General features: G+C 34.7%; 2 protein-coding genes across 4 annotated transcripts; one reads left to right on the top strand and one right to left on the bottom strand.

Annotated features, from left to right (window-relative positions):
* Positions 1-3344: 3344 nt before the first annotated feature.
* Positions 3345-13317, top strand: LOC142627991 (serine/threonine-protein kinase Nek2-like). Of its 3 annotated transcripts, none has more exons than XM_075801910.1 (15): positions 3345-3867; positions 4498-4647; positions 4797-4863; positions 5389-5454; positions 6349-6395; positions 6507-6552; positions 6714-6794; positions 6869-6911; positions 6989-7038; positions 7127-7208; positions 7309-7358; positions 9153-9226; positions 9469-9520; positions 11640-12065; positions 12288-13317. In XM_075801910.1, exons 2-15 carry the CDS (start codon positions 4562-4564, stop codon positions 12981-12983), a joined length of 1866 nt encoding a protein of 621 aa, XP_075658025.1. In that variant the 5' UTR covers positions 3345-3867; positions 4498-4561; the 3' UTR covers positions 12984-13317. The 3 variants fall into 3 exon arrangements, with proteins under 3 accessions (XP_075658025.1, XP_075658024.1, XP_075658026.1); XM_075801909.1 differs by having other exon boundaries at positions 3366-3808; XM_075801911.1 differs by having other exon boundaries at positions 3638-3871.
* Positions 13318-15880: 2563 nt separating this feature from the next.
* LOC142628561 (protein IQ-DOMAIN 19-like) lies at positions 15881-18276 on the bottom strand. Its single transcript, XM_075802634.1, has 4 exons — positions 17737-18276; positions 17306-17545; positions 16409-16942; positions 15881-16315 (listed from the first exon to the last, which is right to left on the bottom strand). The coding sequence occupies exons 1-4, from the start codon at positions 18274-18276 to the stop codon at positions 16295-16297; spliced, it is 1335 nt and encodes a 444-aa protein (XP_075658749.1). The 3' UTR covers positions 15881-16294.
* Positions 18277-18988: the final 712 nt, after the last annotated feature.

The following is an 18988-nucleotide window of genomic DNA, read 5'->3' on the forward strand; positions in this document are numbered from 1 at the left end:
GACGTAGTAAGAGATTATTGGTTAAATAAAAAAAAAATGATATTATTGGTGAGCTCAGATGAGAACTAGTAAAAAGTTAACCATAATAACAGTTTGTAAAAATATTATATGATAATTTGTTACTAAAGCTTATCTTATTTTGTACAAGTTAAGACTTAAGACAATATTATTGCCTGACAAGTTTGGCAAATATGAAGGGTATATCGGTCATTTCAAATGAACAAAATAGCACCAGATAATGAGCCTCGTGATTGGGGGACAGTTGGTTGCAAATCAAGGGGGTCATGGGGAGATGGTATGGGGTCCGTTTTACTTCTCTAGTTTGGTCTTTTTTCATCCATGACTCAATGCAGCTTCACAAAAAAAAATTATTATTTTTGGTAGTATATAGTAGTAGATAAATATGATAAATTACAGTAGTTTATTGGGTCCATTGGATAAATAATACTTGACCCCTTCATATACAATGTATTTTCATTTGGATCCGAGCTATCTCGAGCCAATTCCTAACGTCTATATACTACTACATACTTGGTATAAATTTTAGGTTTTTTCTGACAGACCCACTTTTATAAATTTAATTTTCTTCTCTTTATTTTCTCTAAAAATAGTTAGCAAGCATCTTCTCAAAAAAAAAAAAAAAAAAAAATAGCAGGCAAAAAGGGAACGTATCTATAAATTACAAAGTAGTTTGTCTTAATATGAAAAAGCCAACTTTTTTGGTAATGAGATGTAATTTATAGGGGACTAATATTAAATCAATAGTCAAAATATTAGGCATGCTAAATCAGTAGTCAAAATATGACAGGCAAGTTGAGTTAAGCATTAGGTTGCTTAAACTTGGTCGGTTTGTTTTACATTATCTCGAACAAGCACTTAAAACGAATTTGATTGAAAGTTGACCTCATGTAAGCTTGGTTTCTTTGAAAGTAAGTGTCAAGGAGAGCTAATTAGCATATTCATCAAGGCTAGTAGTTTGTTGCCTTTCGGGTTAAGTAATATTAGGTTATTTAAACAACCATTCCAAAAAAAAAAAAAAGTAATTTAAACAACCCTTTCAAGACAATATCAAGCAGTTGCCAGTTGGGTTTGATTTTTTTTTGTTTTTTGAGGAAAAGTAATAAGATTTTTATTCAACCAACTCAAAATCATTTCGTAATACATTATCTAAATCACTAGGTAGTTCTTCTACCCAAACATCTGTGTTTGCAGTTAAAACTGCTCTACGTGCAAGAGAGTGTGCTAACAAATATATCTAACTTTTTTTTTTTTTTTTTTTTTTTCATTTTTACCCCCTTACAACCAGAAAAAAAGATAGTAGAAGCTAAATTCTTGGAAATAACTCAACTACATATAGGGGCCGCTCTACATAGAGTTCAAGGTGGTCACAGGACCACTTTGACCTAGAAAAAAAAAATACAATTATTTTGTATAAATTTTAAAAATTTATGATTTTTTAATCTTCAAAAAAGCTTTGAGACAACCTTAAATTTTTTTTAGGCCCAACATAATTAAATTTTGGACAAAATTTGGCAATAAGCATGGTTGTAGACTAAAGCTACAACTCTATTCAATATTTTTTTTTTTATTGAATGTGAATTTTAACAAATTTACTGTTTAATTACATTTCTTCTTAAATCCTCCATACTTGCAACATTTCAAGAAAATAAAAGGTCAATAGTTATGTCGTCAATCAAATATTTAAATTTCAAGTTTTTGTAGTCTAAAATTATACATAAAAATTAATTTTATGGATTGAATGGCAAATAATATTTGATTGATATGAAATTTTAACGTGTTTTAATAATATAGAGAACATGCAATTCATCGATTAGATTTTCAAAATATGTAACAATGTTAATTCATTTAGTGAGAGTGACTACAACAAAGTTTGTAGCCAAATTTTGTTCTTAAACTTTGGTCCCCTTAACAATATATTATGTCTTTATAAATAAAAAGAAAAGTCCAAGTGAAATTTTATTTAACTAATTGAAGAGATGTAGTTTGCAACATTAATAATGAGACTATCATGTAACAATTTCAAAACAAAAAAAATTATAGAAGGAAATTGTAAGATTTTATGTATTTGCGTGTGTGAGTGTGTGTGTGTTTTGTCAGTGTATGAAATTCTCTTTTTATTAGATTTTGTATAATTTAAGTTTCTTAATGACTATCCTCATAAAAATTCTTGGAGCCGCCACTAATTACACATCTACACCATTAAGTTACAAAATTTTTGGCATCAATTATTGGTATAAAAAATAAAATAAAATAAATTGCATTACATATTTATATAAGCAAATGAAGGGGATGATATGATAACAAACGACAGAAACACTTAATTGCCAATGACCTTTACCCTTTTAGCTAGGAGAGAACATGGTTCAGTGTAGCCAGTTTTGGGGTGATTTTTTAGTCGCATTGCTAAGATTGATGTTCTTAGAATTGGAATCGCTGTAGTGCTGTTGATGTCGGCTTTCCATCAACGTTGGAGGCTATTCTTTTTTTCAGTTAGTATGGTTGATCGAATATTGAAACCCATAACCTAGATTTAAAACCCACAACCAAAACCTAAAGAGAGCAAATCTAGCAGTGATTGGAGCAGATATGGATGAAAGAGAGTAGATCTAAGAGAGAGAACTAGGCACCACAAGGCATTTCTCATATCACAATTTGGGGTCCAATGGTGGTAGTAGTTGAGGATGAGACTTATTATATTTGACTTCCAACAATGAGACATAATTGGTTAATATAGTTGAGTTCTGTTTTTAACCTAAACCTAACTTAACTAATTAACGATGTGAAATTCAATACTAACCTAAGTCTTGATTGAAATTGACCAAAATGAATTCATTGATTCCAATTGGATGGGCGGATCAGATTAGTTTTTTTTTTTTTGTTGATGAACAGTTGATTGTTCAAACAACCTTTAACTACCTAAAATATAAGAATATGAAAAGAAGGGGGAAAATAAAGTGTCATTCAAACAACACAACCGAAAAAGAGGAAAAGAGAAAGGCACATATCTAAATACTAAGAATATAAATAAGAAAAAGATTAAAAAAAAAAGAAAAAAGAAGAGAGGAAATTATGTAAAAGCCCACTAAAAAGCTGACAATTGTACTGAAAGAGACCACCTTGCACTAATTTCTCTCTTTTCAGCAGACTTTAACTGCTATCCATGTAGTCATTTACAAGAAGATGAAGTAGTTCTTGACTCTAGATTCTTCAAGTATTCCCTATCCACCCCCACAATCCAACAATCTCATTTTCACTCCTTTTCACAACACAGAAACTGAAAAGCATATATAACCCACTCCTCTCTCTCTCTCTCTCTCTCCTTCACAACATTACACATCATTCCCATTTTGACCCATCACCCTCTCTGTCTTTCTCTCTCTTTTCTCTTTTGCTAATATAAATATATGTTAAACTTATACATTGTGTCTACCAAAAAGAAAAAGAAAAAACCTTTATACATTGTAGTTTTATAATATTTCTCTTTTATTTTATTTTATTATTATCATAAAAAAAAAAGCAATGTAATCTCTCTCTTTAAGTTTGTCAGTTTGTGTGTGGAAAGGTAATGGCGAAAGAGGCAGTGCGACTTCCTCCACTGTTGTTTCTTGAACTAGTACCTGTCTTTCAACTCTGTCGTCTTCTTCTTCAACTTGCTCTGCTTCTTCCAATGTGGAGCCTCGAACTCTGCTGCTTCTCCTTCTTTTTCTCTTTGTCTCTTCCACTCTCACTGTGATCTCTCCTCTCTGATCCACTTTTATCTCCCCCCCACCCCACATTCCCTTTCAAGGTGCATTTCCCATTTCTGGGTTTTACTCACAGATTCACTCACCCTTTTCTTGTATACATGTATGTATGTGTTTATGTATGTGTGTTTGTGTGTGTGTGCGTGTGATGCATTCTGTGTACACATTGGATCTTTGTTTGGGTTTCTGAGGAATTTGTGGTCTGAGATTGCTTCTCTATCTATAGATATTTTGCCTTTTTCATGATGTAGACAGTGTTTGGTTTCTGAGAAAATGTTAGAATGTAAACTATCTTTTTTTATTTTTTGGACTAAATATTTGAGACCCTTTGGCTTACTGGGTTGGTTTTTAGTTTTTACATAAAAATTCAAACTTTATTGAGTATTTATTCATTTCACTATTTCGTCAAATGGTTTGACCAATGTGGTTTCATAGCGAGCTTTACAAGTTAAATCTTTTGATTTTGGCTTTGAATGGTCTCTTTAATTACTTGCATTATCTCTTTAAAGTGAGAAGCATCTTATTTGTTACAATGCGGTTATTTGTTTCACAAGAAAAAAGGAAACAAAAGAAAGAATTTTACTTTATAAGCATATGGGATTATTGAGTAACTTGGCAGATTAGTGTTGCTTTCCTTTGTATTTACTTTGCTGCATTCATTTCACTTTCAAACTTCAGTACATTCCTAGAATCATCTTTTGAAGCATGATCCATGGTTTTTGTGAATATGTAGTGGGAATATTGAATTGGTTTTGGTATATGCCCGGAAGAAGAGGAATATAGAGGCTATCAATCACATGGAGCAATACGAGATTCTGGAGCAAATTGGTAAAGGAGCTTTTGGTGCTGCTCTTCTTGTGAGGCATAAGCATGAGAAGAAGAAGTGAGAATGAAAAATCACACTCTTGGTTTTTTTTTTTTTTTTGAGAGCCGTATGATTGAGAATTTATTCATGTCTAGTATAATGGTTATTTCTGATTGTGCTTTGAGTTCTAATTTGGCTTCTTTTCTTTTTTGTGTTGATGTATTAAGGTATGTGTTGAAAAAGATTCGTCTTGCCCGCCAGACTGATAGGTCTCGTAGATCTGCACACCAGGAGGTTGGGTCTGCATTATGATTAAATTTTCCATTTATGTTATCTCTTTTTATATGTTTATGCTACACTAGTCCTGAATATTTTTGTTTGAGGTTCTTGAGGACTAACATACCAAGGGACTTAATGAAAACAAAAACTAGGAAAAGAAGAAAAGGAAAAGTTCTGTGCTTTGTATATCTTGTGAGAAATGGTGAACATAGTTGACCAAGTTTTAAAAATATGTTAACAGCTGCTGCACATGAGGCAGTAGATGAATTTAATATTTTTTAGGCCTTGAAATGGATGATACGTTTGTGCATTACATACTAAAAAAACATGATGGACAGTATGGACTATGGAGTGGGTTTCAGACTTAGTTTACGGGCCCACTGCTTTCTCTTCTTTCCAAATTACTTAGCAAAACACGTATACTGGACTGGATTGTAGTAGAAAATATGATAGCTAATTGGGCTACATTTGAACCATTTTTGTTGAATTATTTGGATTTATGTGACTTTCTGGATTTGATCCTTCTTTGGTTTTCTGTAGATGGAGCTTATTTCTAAACTACGAAATCCCTTTATTGTGGAGTACAAGGATTCTTGGGTAGAGAAGGTATGTTGTTCCTGTAATTATATATTGCCTATTTACTTATCCAATATATATATATATATATATATATATATATATATATATATATATTTTTTTTTTTTTGTGTTTGTTCTGAATTGGTATGCTATTTCCATTTTTCTGCTGCCTGATTGGTTTGATGGAGCTTCTGTTTTTCTTCTTCCCCTAAAGCCAAAATGGGTCCAGATTCTCTGCTGTTGGTGCTTGTTAAAATGTTTCTTTTGAAAATTTTAAATTTATATGGAATGTACCAAACTATATGAAATTGCAAAATATGTCTTAATTCTTAGGTTTTAGATTGCTCTCTTGCTGAGATTCTTGGACATTAAGGATATTCTTGAATTACAAGTTTGTGAGATACTTCTTGTGTTGGTTTTCATCATTGATTCATTTTTAACCATAATTGGAGTAAGGCCATCGATAGCTGAGTTGAGTCGAGTCAGCAATGTGAATTGTTCAAACAAGTTTCCTTTTTTGTCATAAATAATCATTCCACAAATTTGATTCAAAATCAGTAGCCATCTATGGATGGGGTTGGACATGGTCTAAAATCAAGAAAATCATTCAAGATTTTTGATGGCCTTGTCTACAGCTTTGATGCATGGTGTCAAGTCAGTGGTGAACACCTTTGATCCCACATGGAGTGCTCTATTGTTGCACAATTGGTCCTCTAGGATATCTGACCTCATTTAAATTTTATTTATCTATTTATTTATTTTTTATTATTATTATTATTATTATTATTATTATTATTATTATTACTTTTGTTTCTAAATTTGTGTCTTTCTCCCAATTTGTGTGTTTTTGCTAATCATGTATGGCAACCTCACTAACTTGCTATAGCCTAACATTGGTTCATATTGATGCCTTTTCCCTCAGGGTTGCTATGTCTGCATTGTTATTGGTTATTGTGAAGGAGGTGACATGTGAGTTTTCTTTTTTGTTGAAGTAGGATTTGAGAAATGGAAGATTTTTCTTTGTCTTAAGGAATTGTATAACTTCGGATCACCCATACAACTTTTTTCTGTGTGGCACAGGGCAGAAGCTATAAAGAAAGCTAATGGTCTTCTTTTTTCTGAAGAGGTTTTTATTTATTTTGTTTTTTGTTATTATTTTCTTTATCCTTTTGCTGCAAAAGTTGATTTTGATTTTACATTCCTTGCACAGTATTCAACTATCATGTGCTTAAGTAGTTTATCATTCTCAGAGTCTTTGCATCTGATTATTAAAGATACTTTTATCAGAAGCTTTGTAAGTGGCTTGTTCAACTTCTGATGGCACTTGACTACTTGCACTTAAATCATATTCTTCATCGTGATGTCAAGGTTAGTGGTGTTTCTCTCTCCATCCATATACTCTGATGCTAATTTATTCTGATACTCTTCCATGATTCCTCCAGTGTTCAAATATATTCTTGACAAAAGATCAAGACATACGTCTTGGTAAGTGAGTCTATAATTTCTGTAGTTCTATCAAAGGTGATTGTAGTTTTGCTAACAATAGATCAATGATGGTGCAGGTGATTTTGGACTTGCCAAAATGTTGACCTCAGATGATCTTGCTTCTTCTGTAAGTAATGCAATCTCTTTATATTGGTCAACTTATGAATGATTTCTTATCATTTATCATTGATGATAATTCTCATCTTGTAAATCAGGTTGTGGGAACTCCAAGCTATATGTGTCCTGAGCTTCTTGCTGATATACCTTATGGTTCAAAGTCAGATATTTGGTCTTTGGGTAAGCATTTTGTGTGAGTGTGTGAAAGTTATTTGGCATTGATTAATTTTATAGTTGTTTCACTGAAAGTGTTTATGTATTGTGAAATTCTGTTATCCAGGATGCTGTATGTATGAAATGACTGCTCATAGGCCTGCATTTAAAGCATTTGTAAGTTTTTGGACCTTATTCTTTTCATTTTAAGGCATACATAGATGTAGATTGCGTTTAGCAATAGAAAAAGGGTAGATTGCTGCATTTCTATTCTCTGAGTTTCAAGGAAATACTTGTACTAGGAGGATCATGCAGAATTTGTGGGCATCAATCATCATGTTTTGTTATTTATTTGCTAAAAATAGTGTACATGTGTAAGTGTAACTAGGCCACTCTGATACTTCAAAATTTCATCATCATATATGTGAATGGTCAGATCCTAAGAATCTAATTTTGTTAAGCCTAATACATAAAACAGCCATATTTAAGATATTGAGCATGAATGTAGAAACTTGTGATTGGATTTGAAAATTAAATCCTTCTCCAAGGCTCAGTTCTTTATGTGGTTATGTTGCATATAATAGTGTTCTGGAAACTGTTGTGAACTGAGGTCCAAAGTTTCTACTGTTTTGCGCTGTGTCTTCAAGCCTCGTTGGATTCACTCCTTAGGGAATGTCAAGTGACCAATTCCTTCTGGAATTGGCTAGACATCCCCAGCTATTTCATCCACTCTCTTTTCCTTTCATGGAACATTGGCTAAACAACGACTGTTGCTCGAGTGTTATGTACTGCATACAGTCTATCCCTTGGAAAATTGTCTTTCCTTTGGGTGTCTGGTCTCCCAGGTTGTTTAGAAATAAATTGGACTTTTAAGGATCCTTCATCCAAGTTTGACCCTGTTGAGATCGAGTTTTTTCCTTGGAGAAGGAACCCAAAGCTGTTTAACCTCCCCTTTCTCTGACCATAAAATGGCACAAGCTAAATTCTGACAGATCCATGAAGGGTAATTCAGGTTTTTTTTTTTTTTTTTTGGGGGGGGGGGGGGGGGTGGGCTTACTTGAGAGTTCCTTGGATGTCGGATGAAAGGCTACCCTTGGTCCATTGGAATTATGAGGAGTGCTGAAGCTGGGCTGTGGGCATTTCGGGATTGCGATTACTCGTTTAGATGTTGAGCTTGATGCTTTTATAGTGGTTCAGATATTGAGCTGTTTAAAATTTCATAATTTCTTTCTTAGGTCCATTATGAATGAGTGGGGGTAGTTTCTGATGTGGATCAAACACCATTGAGTTTAGCGTATTTACAAGGAAACCAATATATGCGCTGATGCTTTAGCAAAAATGGGATGCGCTCAACAACTGGATTTGTAGTTTGTCTGCCTGCTGATTATATTATTCCCCATTTGTATTTTAATTTTTCAGACAGGACTTGAATTGTTTTTTCCGGATCCTTAATGCATTAAGTGGTTACCAAAAAAAGAAAAAAGAAAAAAAAGAAGAGGAATATGAATGTAATAAACTCATGCAAGTGCATGCATACTCATCCTCTAGATATTTCAAATATAGAGTTTTTTATATAGATTTTTTATGAAATTAGTTTGAGATATTTAGGATGTTTAAGATGTTGTTTGTAAGTAAACTTTGGCAGTGCTTATACCCAAAAAAAAAAAAAAAAACTTTAAATTCATTTCTGTAATGCATAGTCATGTTGCTCCCTACCTCTGTGTGTGTGAGTTTATATGGTCTGGATTTGGTATCCCAAGTTTATGAAGATTCCATTTATTCAATAAAAACCTACCTCTGTGTGTGTGAGTTTATGAAGGTTCTACTGTACCTTTCTTTTATCAGAACGTTTTCACCATGGTTAACACTGCAAGGTTTCCCTGCTACATCTATGCTTTTACGCTTTCTCCTGGATGTATAGCAATTGTTGTTTTTCATTGTTTTAAAGTTTACTTTCTTTTTATTGGGCAGGACATGCAAGCACTGATCAACAAAATAAATAAGTCTATAGTTTCTCCACTTCCAACAAAATATTCTGGTGCATTGTAAGTCTTATGCCTTTTTGGCTGTTCATGCCAGTCTTCATCTTACCTTTTTGCTTGGTTTATTACAAAATCTACTACCTAAAGACACCCAAGATATGCATTTGGCAATGAGCTAGATTGTGATTACTAATTTCCTAAGGTTCACTTGTAAGGTTAAAAACAAATTTTTATTTGTATATGTATCTTAGCTTTTAGTTGGTGAGTGCTGTTGTTCTAACCATATTGCTTATTTCTGTTTTCAGTCGAGGTCTTGTTAAAAGCATGCTGCGGAAAAACCCAGAACTTAGACCAAGTGTATGTATAATTATTCTATGATCTACATCTTATACAAATATGTGAAATATATCTATATTAATATAGGATAACTGGCCACTTGGCCGATGATTTTCAAAGTATACAAAAGATTTAGTCATTCTATACTTCATTTTCTTAGTCATTAATGCTCTATTTAGCATGTTCACTAAAATCTGCCGCATGTTGGTTGAGGGATGCCACTTAATTTGCCTTTATGCTGAACTAATGAAAAACCTTGAAGGTTTTTGGGGACAATTCAAGTAAATTTTTGTTAAATGCTAGCCCATATTCCTGTTGCCCCATCGCCCTATATCTCCTCGGTGGCGGCATATCACTGTGTTAAATATCAATAGCCGTAGTGGCAATGTCAAGTGTGATGCCCTAGATGGTGGAGGCAAGCTGTGTTAGTAGAGAGATGGTCTTTTGATGGTAGAGGTGTTGTAGGCAGTGGCATTGTTGCTCTAATTGGTGGGCTGCATGATAGTAATAATCTTGGCATGTGGGATGTCATGACTGTGTATCAAAATTAAAGTTAGCTGGAAAATCATTGTGTTTCATATCTAATAAAAAATAAGTTACATCATAAAAATTGGGTCTCACATCCTTTATTGTGTTAATGCTTTGTTTGTTTCGGTGGAAAAAAAGTCCATAGAGTGGAGTTGTGGAAAACGTTTTTTGTTTTTACGTAACATATTCAATAGACTTCCACAAACACACTCCACACTACAAAAAACTCATTACTAACTTATCTCTCTTTGTCCCCTTTCTCTCTGCATAGATTGATTGATGACATTTTCCAAATGACTGTCTTTCTCCAACCAGTCATTTTCCCACATAATTTTTCATGTAGATTCTAAATGTGGGTTTTTTTTTTCCCCATTTAAGCATCCCCAATGACCTAAAAAATAGGAAATGTTTTCCCATTTGGATCTACTTTTGTGAAGTAAAGTTTTTGTTCAACAATTGTTTGGAATTACAAAGCATATTAATAATTTTTCTGTGCAAACCAACCAACAAAAAATGTTGTACAGCCATTTTCAAGATTGTAATCAAACAAAGGAAAACAAGTCACTTTTCAGAAAGTGTTTCTCAGAAAACATTTTTCGTTGGAACAAATGAAGCAAACAAAGCATTTATTTTACGTTCTCTGGATACTTTCTCTTTTGTTATAGTTCATGTTTGAGTTCCCATATCTCCTTACTCCTTAGTGATCATATCTACTGAAGTTGTTGAAAAATTGAATCATAATGGATTAGGAGATCAAATCTTTAAAAAAAAAATCGCAATTAGAAACTGATATTAGTATAATTTGAAATTAACTGTAAAAAAAATTTATATAAAATATAAAATTATACCATCAACCTTATTTTTTTCTTCTCTAATTAATTATTCAATATTACTGAAAAATAATATTAATAAAATTTAATTTTCAATACACAACTATGATTCATTAAAATTCTAAATCCTATAATTAGTTTAGATTTACTTTTTACTTGAAAAGTATTTAATATATTGTGTCAAACCTTGTTTAAACTCAAAATGAACTCATATTTATTGGGTTGAAATAAACAACCTCTTGGCATCAAAATATGAATAAATTTTTTATTTATTAATATTTTACTAAGAAGTTATAATCTATTTATTCATTTTCAAATGAATTAATGTTTAATAGATTGGCTCAGCAATCACCCTTTCGCCCGTAACCACTGTTGTTATTTAGGTCACCCTCAGTCCTGCACATTCTCTCTCAATTCTTTACCAAAAATGTCATTGCTTAGTGGTTTGCTGAAGTGTTTTCTTAGTCCCACTTTGCAGCAAGAAAATAAAGTAAGTTGAAAAAATAAAAAAGGAAAGTCACTTTTCCTGCTAGTTCGAAGAATTTCAAAAAGGATATCCAAAAATGTGTCATGACCTTTGCCATTTAAGTTTAGAAAGGATATACAAATGAGCCTAGAAATCTTCCATTCAGTTTTATGATGGCAAGATTCTTGTGATTGCAATATGACCAACACTAGTTGAAAATTTTTGGAAGTATGCTGTTTCTTGAATTTATTCATTTATACTGTGTTTAGAGGCACTGAAGATTTTCCTCTCATATGAAGTGTATTTATTATGGCAGGCCGCAGACCTACTTAGGCATTCCCACCTTCAGGCTTATGTTCTTAAGATTCACCTCAAGATCAACAGCCCACGAAGAGGTAGTTTACCTGCCCAGTGGCCTGAAACCACTTACATGAAGAAAACCAGATTTTCGGAGCCAAAAGATGTTCCTTATTCTACTTACAGGGAAAAGCGCCGTTCATTCAACAATGATAGGACTTTGAATCCAAGCATATCTGGAGCCGAGCAAGATTCTCTGTGCTCTACTTTAGAAATTCATGATAACCCAAGTTATCTGACTCAAAGATTACAAGAGCTGTCTGTTCGAGGCATCATTGAAGAGACAGCCATTTCTAAGACAGTTGTAGCCAAAGCTTCAGATATTTCTAAATCTTCAAGACGTACTATAGCAAGAGCTGGTGACCTTCCTAAAAGAAGTGAATCGGTAAGATTTATTAGAAGTCACTGTGTGTGTGTGTGTGTGTGTGTGTGTGTGTGTGCACATGCATTGGATGATGGTCGCATGTAAGTTTCTCCGACCAACAAGCTCAAACTTGAATAATCACTTTTCAGTGGGTGACTTTTTCATTGCATGTTGGGATTTTTTTTTTTTTTGGCAATATTTACTTGCATTAGAAATTTGAGTTCTTGAATTTCATTTTTGCAGTTTCCTGTTTCATCCACTCCAAGAACTATCACAACAGCTCGAAGAGCATCTTTGCCATTGTCAACAAGAGGTGCAAGTCAACAGTCTCCTTGCCGGCCCAATATTGGTATCCTTCACTGTTTAAAATCTCCAGATGTTTCTGTCAATTCCCCTCGTATTGACAGGATGGTGGAATTCCCTTTAGCCTCTTACGAAGACCCGTTCTTTCCTGTCCGTAAAACTTCAACAACCTCGGTACAAGGCTCCTCTGGGTCCCCACAGTACAATGATCGTTCCATCACCAAGGACAAATGTACAATAGAGACGGATAGAGCTTCTGCCAGGCCCAGTTGCCCTGATGCATGGCAGGGAATTCAACGCAACCTGTTTCAAGCAGATGGAAAGGATGGAAGTGATGTATGCTCTGATCAAAATGCAACTGCAGGGGCATCAAGCCGTACTTCATCAGATTCTCGCCAACGCCGGTTTGACACATCATCATACCAGCAAAGAGCAGAAGCCTTGGAAGGTTTGCTTGAATTTAGTGCAAGGTTGCTGCAACAGGAAAGGTATGATGAGCTTGGGGTGTTGCTGAAGCCATTTGGGCCTGGGAAGGTATCCCCTAGGGAAACTGCTATCTGGTTGACTAAGAGCATCAAGGAGAATAATCTCAAGCAGGAAGATGATATTAATGAAATGCTGCCACATGTACTATAAATCTACCTCTAACAATTTATAGTCGGCTCTATTTTGTTTGACATCTAGAGGCACTAGGAGCTTAGGCAGATGCTGATATCATAGGTTTTTGATAGATTTTCATGCCTCTTCCATGTTCATCAATGTTTCAATTTTAAGACTTTCATTGAGATGCTAATTAGGTATCATCTGTCATGGATTTGTATTGTAGCTTAACAAATTAGATGAGGTAATAGAAGTATTCTAATATGTACAAACGTTTCTTACTGTATTGTTTTAATTCCACTATATCAATGGCTTTGTACTGGCACATTGTCTTAAAGATTCATGAAGATGTATTTTTCTTGCTTTTTTATTATTTTCTTCTTTTCTGTTGTTATGGTCCAAACTTTCTTTCTTGTGGTTGACGAACATTCAGGTACTTTCTATTGGTTCAACTGATCCTTTATGCCTGGTGTATGGCTAGCTTAACCAAGGCTTTCGGTTGTATGCTGCACAATACTACCAAAGGGTAAAATCTCTGTGCAGAATCAGAACCAATCTTTATGTTTCTGGCATTAATCTTCTTGGGGGCATGGTTTTACCAATCAGATCCTGTATAGAGTGTAATGTAATTATTCAATATTCAAAAGCTAGTTTGCTTTGAGCCAAAATGCAGCCATTTTATTTTATTTTTTGATGATTGAGTTTGGCCCCAACGAAATGTACCCATTTTTAGCGATGTAGAAAAGCACTATTTACGCACTTTGGTCATATCAAGTCTTTTCCTCAAGAATTGCTAGTGCATTAGGTTAAGGAAGCAGGAAAAAAGAGAAACTAAAAAGACAACCTATACCTATCTTTCTACCATAAATATAGCACCTGAGTGAGTGGAAGTGAGCTCACAAAACACAGGTCAAAGTAAAAAAAGACATAACTAGCTGCTTATTTTTTTTCCCTATAAAATAAAGGGAGATGACTTAGGGTATAAGTAAACTTTATTGTGAATTATATGATAATAATTTGGAGGAAAACATGTCCTAGTACTCATTGCAGGCTTATAGCAGATGCATTCATTTTTTCCCCCCTATATTTTTCATAGGCAAATATTTGACTTTAGTATCTGACATAACATTTCAGATTCTATTAGGATATCTGATTTGGATTTGCCATTTTATAGGACAACAGATTCTTGCAAATGTTTGCGTGCACACGTGCACAAAAGTACAAAAACACACGCACAAACATTTATGCTTATAGATACTTCTTCATATACGTACGAATCTGGGATCCCTTGATAATGTCTTGGATATCTTATTACTACACTAGGTATGCATTCAAAATTGAAATGCTCTGAATTTGAGTCGTTTAGGGCCTTGTATTGAATAAAAGAAAATACCCTAGGTACAGTTTAATTCAGCTTAAGGGTACTAACTTTGCTCATGTATAGTGTGCTCTAGCCAGGCCTAATGGGGGATGTGGCTATGAAGATTCACTTGAGAGACTGGCAAGTTATGGAGGAGATTGGTGGGGTTAATATATTGGGAATGGTGTGTGGAATTGATCTTCGCTTACTGTGTGCCACTCACATGGTTTTTGGTTTAAGAGGGTGATTAGAGCCAGGTGGGACTCGTTTCCCTAATTTGTTAAATGTAGTGTTGGTGATACAAGGCGGATAAGATTTTGGAATGATACTTCGTATGCTGATAGGAACCTAGCATCTTTGTCATTTTGTCCTCTGAACTATTTTAGTTAGCGACCATAAAGATGTTATGGTGGGTGATTGCATGGCAGGATGTAATGGTGGAGTTCATTGGAATCCTATTTTTTTGTGAGGCCTGCTCAGGATTAGGAGATGAAAATGTTTGCAAACTCTATAGAACTGTTGTACTCGGTTAAGTTCGTGTAGGTATGGAAGAGATGGTAAGCTGGAAATGGAATAATATCGTTGTTTCAGTGTTCTTACTTCTTATGATGTGCTGAAAGGTGGTGTTTTCAGATTTTCCTTGGAAGGCAGCATGGAGGACAAAAACTCCTATGAAGATATCTTTCTTTGTGTGGGCTGCAGCTTGGGGGAAAATTCTTACGCTGGATAACCCCATCAAAAGAGTATTGGTAGTGGTAATCTTATGAAAAGAGGAATGGTGATGGTGAATAGGTGTATCATGTGTAAGAATAGTGAAGAAATTCTGGATCATCTGCTATTGCATATTCTAGTAGCTACAGAGTTGTGGAATTTTATATTTGTTGTCTTTAGAATGAAGTGGGTGATGCCTAAAATGGTGAAAGGATTATTTCAATGTTGCCATGTATGGAGCTAGAGGAATCTCAGGATGTTTGAGGACTAGGAGCTACCTGAAGAGAGATTCACATCAAAGTTCGTGATCTTGATTAAGGAACCTTTGGGTACATGTCCAGTATACTCTATTGGTTCCCTATGTATGATTTTTTTGGTTTATTAAAATTTCTTATTACCTATATTAAGAAAAGGGCTAAGTGCGGTATTTTATGGCATGCTAACTGCTAGAGAAGTTCAAAGCTTTTATGTGAAGTTTCTGCAGATATTTCTGCCGGTGGTTTGAAGGTGAATGTCCGTATCAATGATACTCGTATTGTTAGCAAAAAAAAGATAATCATATTGCTGTTTACTTCAAGACTGGTTCAACCTAGTGTGATGAACTGGTGGAAATCTCAAATTTGATTTTTAGGTGTCAGATCAGATAGAACTTCAAATTTTACTTTTATATGAGGCAGCAAACTTGTGGTGCTAATGAACTCGCTCTTTCATAGTGTTGGCATAATTTGATTATATATTAATGAAAGCATGAACTTGCATATTTGTGCTCTGGCACCTAATGTCTAGATGCTAGTTACTTGATTTAAGTTGGAGGAAATGCAAAGACAAGAGAATGCTAAAAGAATAAACGAATGTAAGATAATAAGTTACTAACAAGGAGGGTAATGATGGCAGTGTCTGTGGTTGAAGAGATATATTTGATCTTGTTACACAATCTCTGATGACAAGTGATTTGGTTTTGACAAACCAAATGCCTCTAGTTTCTTTTTGCAAGAAAGAGATCCATTTCAATGAATTTTTGTTTCTTGAAATTCACTTGAGCCTGTACATATACTTGTAGCTTTTTCGGTTCTTCATTGCATGACAGGAACATGATCAAATACGAGCAGTCAAGAGAAAAAATGAATGAAAATTAGTATAAGGATTAAATTCCATGCTCCTTTGTAGTTTTCTTATGACAGGCATAATCCAATGTCTCCTCCTTTCATTTATATTTCAGCCTAATCATTCTGTAGTTGAAGCTTGAATAATTTGTCTACCACATGATGATCAATGGCTAGAACAGAGTCATATGGGGCTGCATTCATTAATGAAAGAAATTAGACAAAATGAAAAAAAGAAAACAAGTTGAAGTCAATAGAATTTAGTGAAGCCCTAGATGATTTCTTACATCATATGCATTGAGATATCGGTAGTGGTTGGAATGACTGCTGGTTGTGCTCGTTGACTCAAACTTGATGTTTGATGATCTCATTGACTGATAGAGCTTGATAAACCAGGGGTCATGGCCATCATGACTATTGTGTTTCAAGTGTGAAGATGAGTGTTGAAATTGATAATTTACTGGGGCACTCATTCCATCTATTAACTCCATTTGCTTACTTTTCTGCCTCGTTCTCCCATTTGGGCGTTGCTTTGGTTCACTCTTTGACCTAGCTTTAGCCCTTGAAGATTCTGTGTTGGCCATGTAACTTGGTAAGAATGGATAGTCATGTGGCACATGTTCTATAAAATCAGCTTGTTGAAAAGTGAAAGAGGCTTGTGTTGGGTTCCCATATGGATCTTCTCGCTTTGAGATTGAATGATGTCCAGAATAATATGTTGTGAAACCCTGTTCTATCCTCTCACTTTGTGAAAGATTCAGATAGCCACTTTTTCTCTTTGAAACTCCCCGAATTTCATTGAGATTCTTATCGATTTTTTCCTACACAAAGAAGGCCATATGAGAAACAGTGTTTGAAGATTTCAGATCATAGCCTTCTGTTACAGGGCAGCAGGTAATGAGCTTCCCTGGAGCTTAGCACTTGTTTAGTTTGCTTAGAAGAAAATGAAATTGGGACCTAAATGGATTTTTTTCTTTTTAATTCCAAACAAATAAACTCTTGTATGCAACGCCATAGTAATGAAAAATTTCCATCCTTGTTTGGTTGAGTTTTCTTATCCTTAGTCTTGCCAGAAAACCAGAAGGAATAGTAGAAATTATTCTTTTTTTAAACCATTCCTCTTTGATTTATGAAGTAACATGTCATGGGAAAAATGCTGTAACTGCACACAAAATAAGACTTACTTTATGCATTCTTCTGGATACATTGTCTTGAGTGAAATTCCTGTGAATGGGCGGTTGCCTTTTGACAGCAGGATGTGCTTCCTCTGCCATCTGGATTCGCTGAACTCGAGCTCTAACTTGAATAGCCATCATTGCATGCATGCGCCGCATAATAGCACTTGTTTGTTTCCTTACAAGATGACCCTTAACTAGTGCCTGTAACTTGACTAGTCCCTTTAAAGCTTGCAGTGCTCTCCTTGCCTGAAATAACATAGGCAGATCATGAAAACAACATACTGATTCCCATTTTTATATCCAATAAGTTCTTTCAGCATGGACGGTATAAAATTTTATTTATGATGTTGAGCCAACATTAGGATTAACTTGAGCTTTTGTGCACTGGCATGGTTGTTAGAATTGAAAATATAAAGATTATGGGTGGAAGTTCATACCAAATAAGAACGAAAGATGGCTTGAATCTTTGTGGCAGCTGCATTCTCAGCATCATTAACTGCCATTGCCATGGCCCAATTCTGCTGTACCACAGATTCTGCATTGGCATGATTTTGCCGACCCTCATCTTCTGCCACGGCCTGCATTGGAAGTTTAGTGGTGTCAATTGAGTCAAGTGATTTAGAAACTTTATGGTTGTTAGCTGCTACTTTTCCCATACTCCATCTTCTCTTCATTCTAGGTGTTCCTGGTTGACTCCTTGATTTGGTAGCCATGCACTCAGCAGAAAAAGAAAGATAATTCTTCTTGCATTTCTCCAATTTGTTAGTGTCAATAGAGTCAAGTGATTTAGAAAGATTTTGGGATGCCTCTTTGTTAGCTGCTTTTCCCAAAGGCCATCTTTGCTTCACTTTAGAGGTCCCTAATTGGCTCCTTGATTTGGTATTCAAACACTCAATAGGAAAAGAAGTTTCATCATTGTATTTATCCACCCTTTTGCCCACCAATATGTTTCTAATCCATCTACCTGCTTTTCCCATCTCTGTGATTAGATTTTAAGTCCCCAGCTGCTAAAGAATAAGGGAGTAATAAACACACATAAGATGCATATAGTACTTTGCTAATCTCCTCGTTACATAATTTGCAAGCTTGTTGACTTACATGGTCATACTATATTATAGAAGCCTGTTTAACACGACTCTTTCTCTAATTCGTTTGTTATGTTATTCTTTATAGGTTGTGGCCTGCCAAACCCTTTCATGATTAAGCCATTTGCCACTCTCAAGAAGAATCATGTAAAATATACTTTTCTCTACATGGAGCTTTGTCAACTTTCTCAAATATAAATATGTTGAGGTCTCAATCATGCCTAGGGCCGTATATCCTTTAATTGCAAGTCTTGGAATGATTAGTGGACTTGCTCAATATTTGTTTATTCTCAAGGTCTACATCTTTATCTTGAAATGATTAATTATCATATAAGTTGCTGAAGTTCTGTTCCTTTTGAAGGCCTTATATGGGCACCAAGGGTTGTACATATTTTTGAGTGCAGTTGAAGTCATTAGTTAATCACCACATTAACTGTTGAGTTCTTGTTTCCCTATGAGGCTTTACCCGAGTGCCATGAGGCGTCTACCCTACAAGGGATTCGAACCCTCTTGTGAAATGGGGAGGATCCAAATTTGTACACATGATGCCATCACTGTGGAAAATGTTTATAAATCAAGCTATTGAAATGAGTTTGGCATATGA

Source organism: Castanea sativa, chromosome 3 (assembly GCF_040712315.1).
Source record: "Castanea sativa cultivar Marrone di Chiusa Pesio chromosome 3, ASM4071231v1".
NCBI lineage: Eukaryota > Viridiplantae > Streptophyta > Magnoliopsida > Fagales > Fagaceae > Castanea > Castanea sativa.

Excerpts from the sequence above, each read along its gene's own strand:
- LOC142628561 (XM_075802634.1), bottom strand. The coding sequence starts at position 18,276 with ATGGGAAAAGCAGGTAGATGGATTAGAAACATATTGGTGGGCAAAAGG. Across the intron at positions 17,546-17,736 it reads CCATCTTTCGTTCTTATTTG|GCAAGGAGAGCACTGCAAGC; the intron begins GTATGAACTTCC and ends ATGTTATTTCAG. Across the intron at positions 16,316-16,408 it reads GATATCTCAATGCATATGAT|CCCCATATGACTCTGTTCTA; the intron begins GTAAGAAATCAT and ends TAATGAATGCAG.
- LOC142627991 (XM_075801910.1), top strand. The coding sequence starts at position 4,562 with ATGGAGCAATACGAGATTCTGGAGCAAATTGGTAAAGGAGCTTTTGGT. Across the intron at positions 4,648-4,796 it reads CATAAGCATGAGAAGAAGAA|GTATGTGTTGAAAAAGATTC; the intron begins GTGAGAATGAAA and ends TGATGTATTAAG. Across the intron at positions 7,209-7,308 it reads GTCAGATATTTGGTCTTTGG|GATGCTGTATGTATGAAATG; the intron begins GTAAGCATTTTG and ends TCTGTTATCCAG.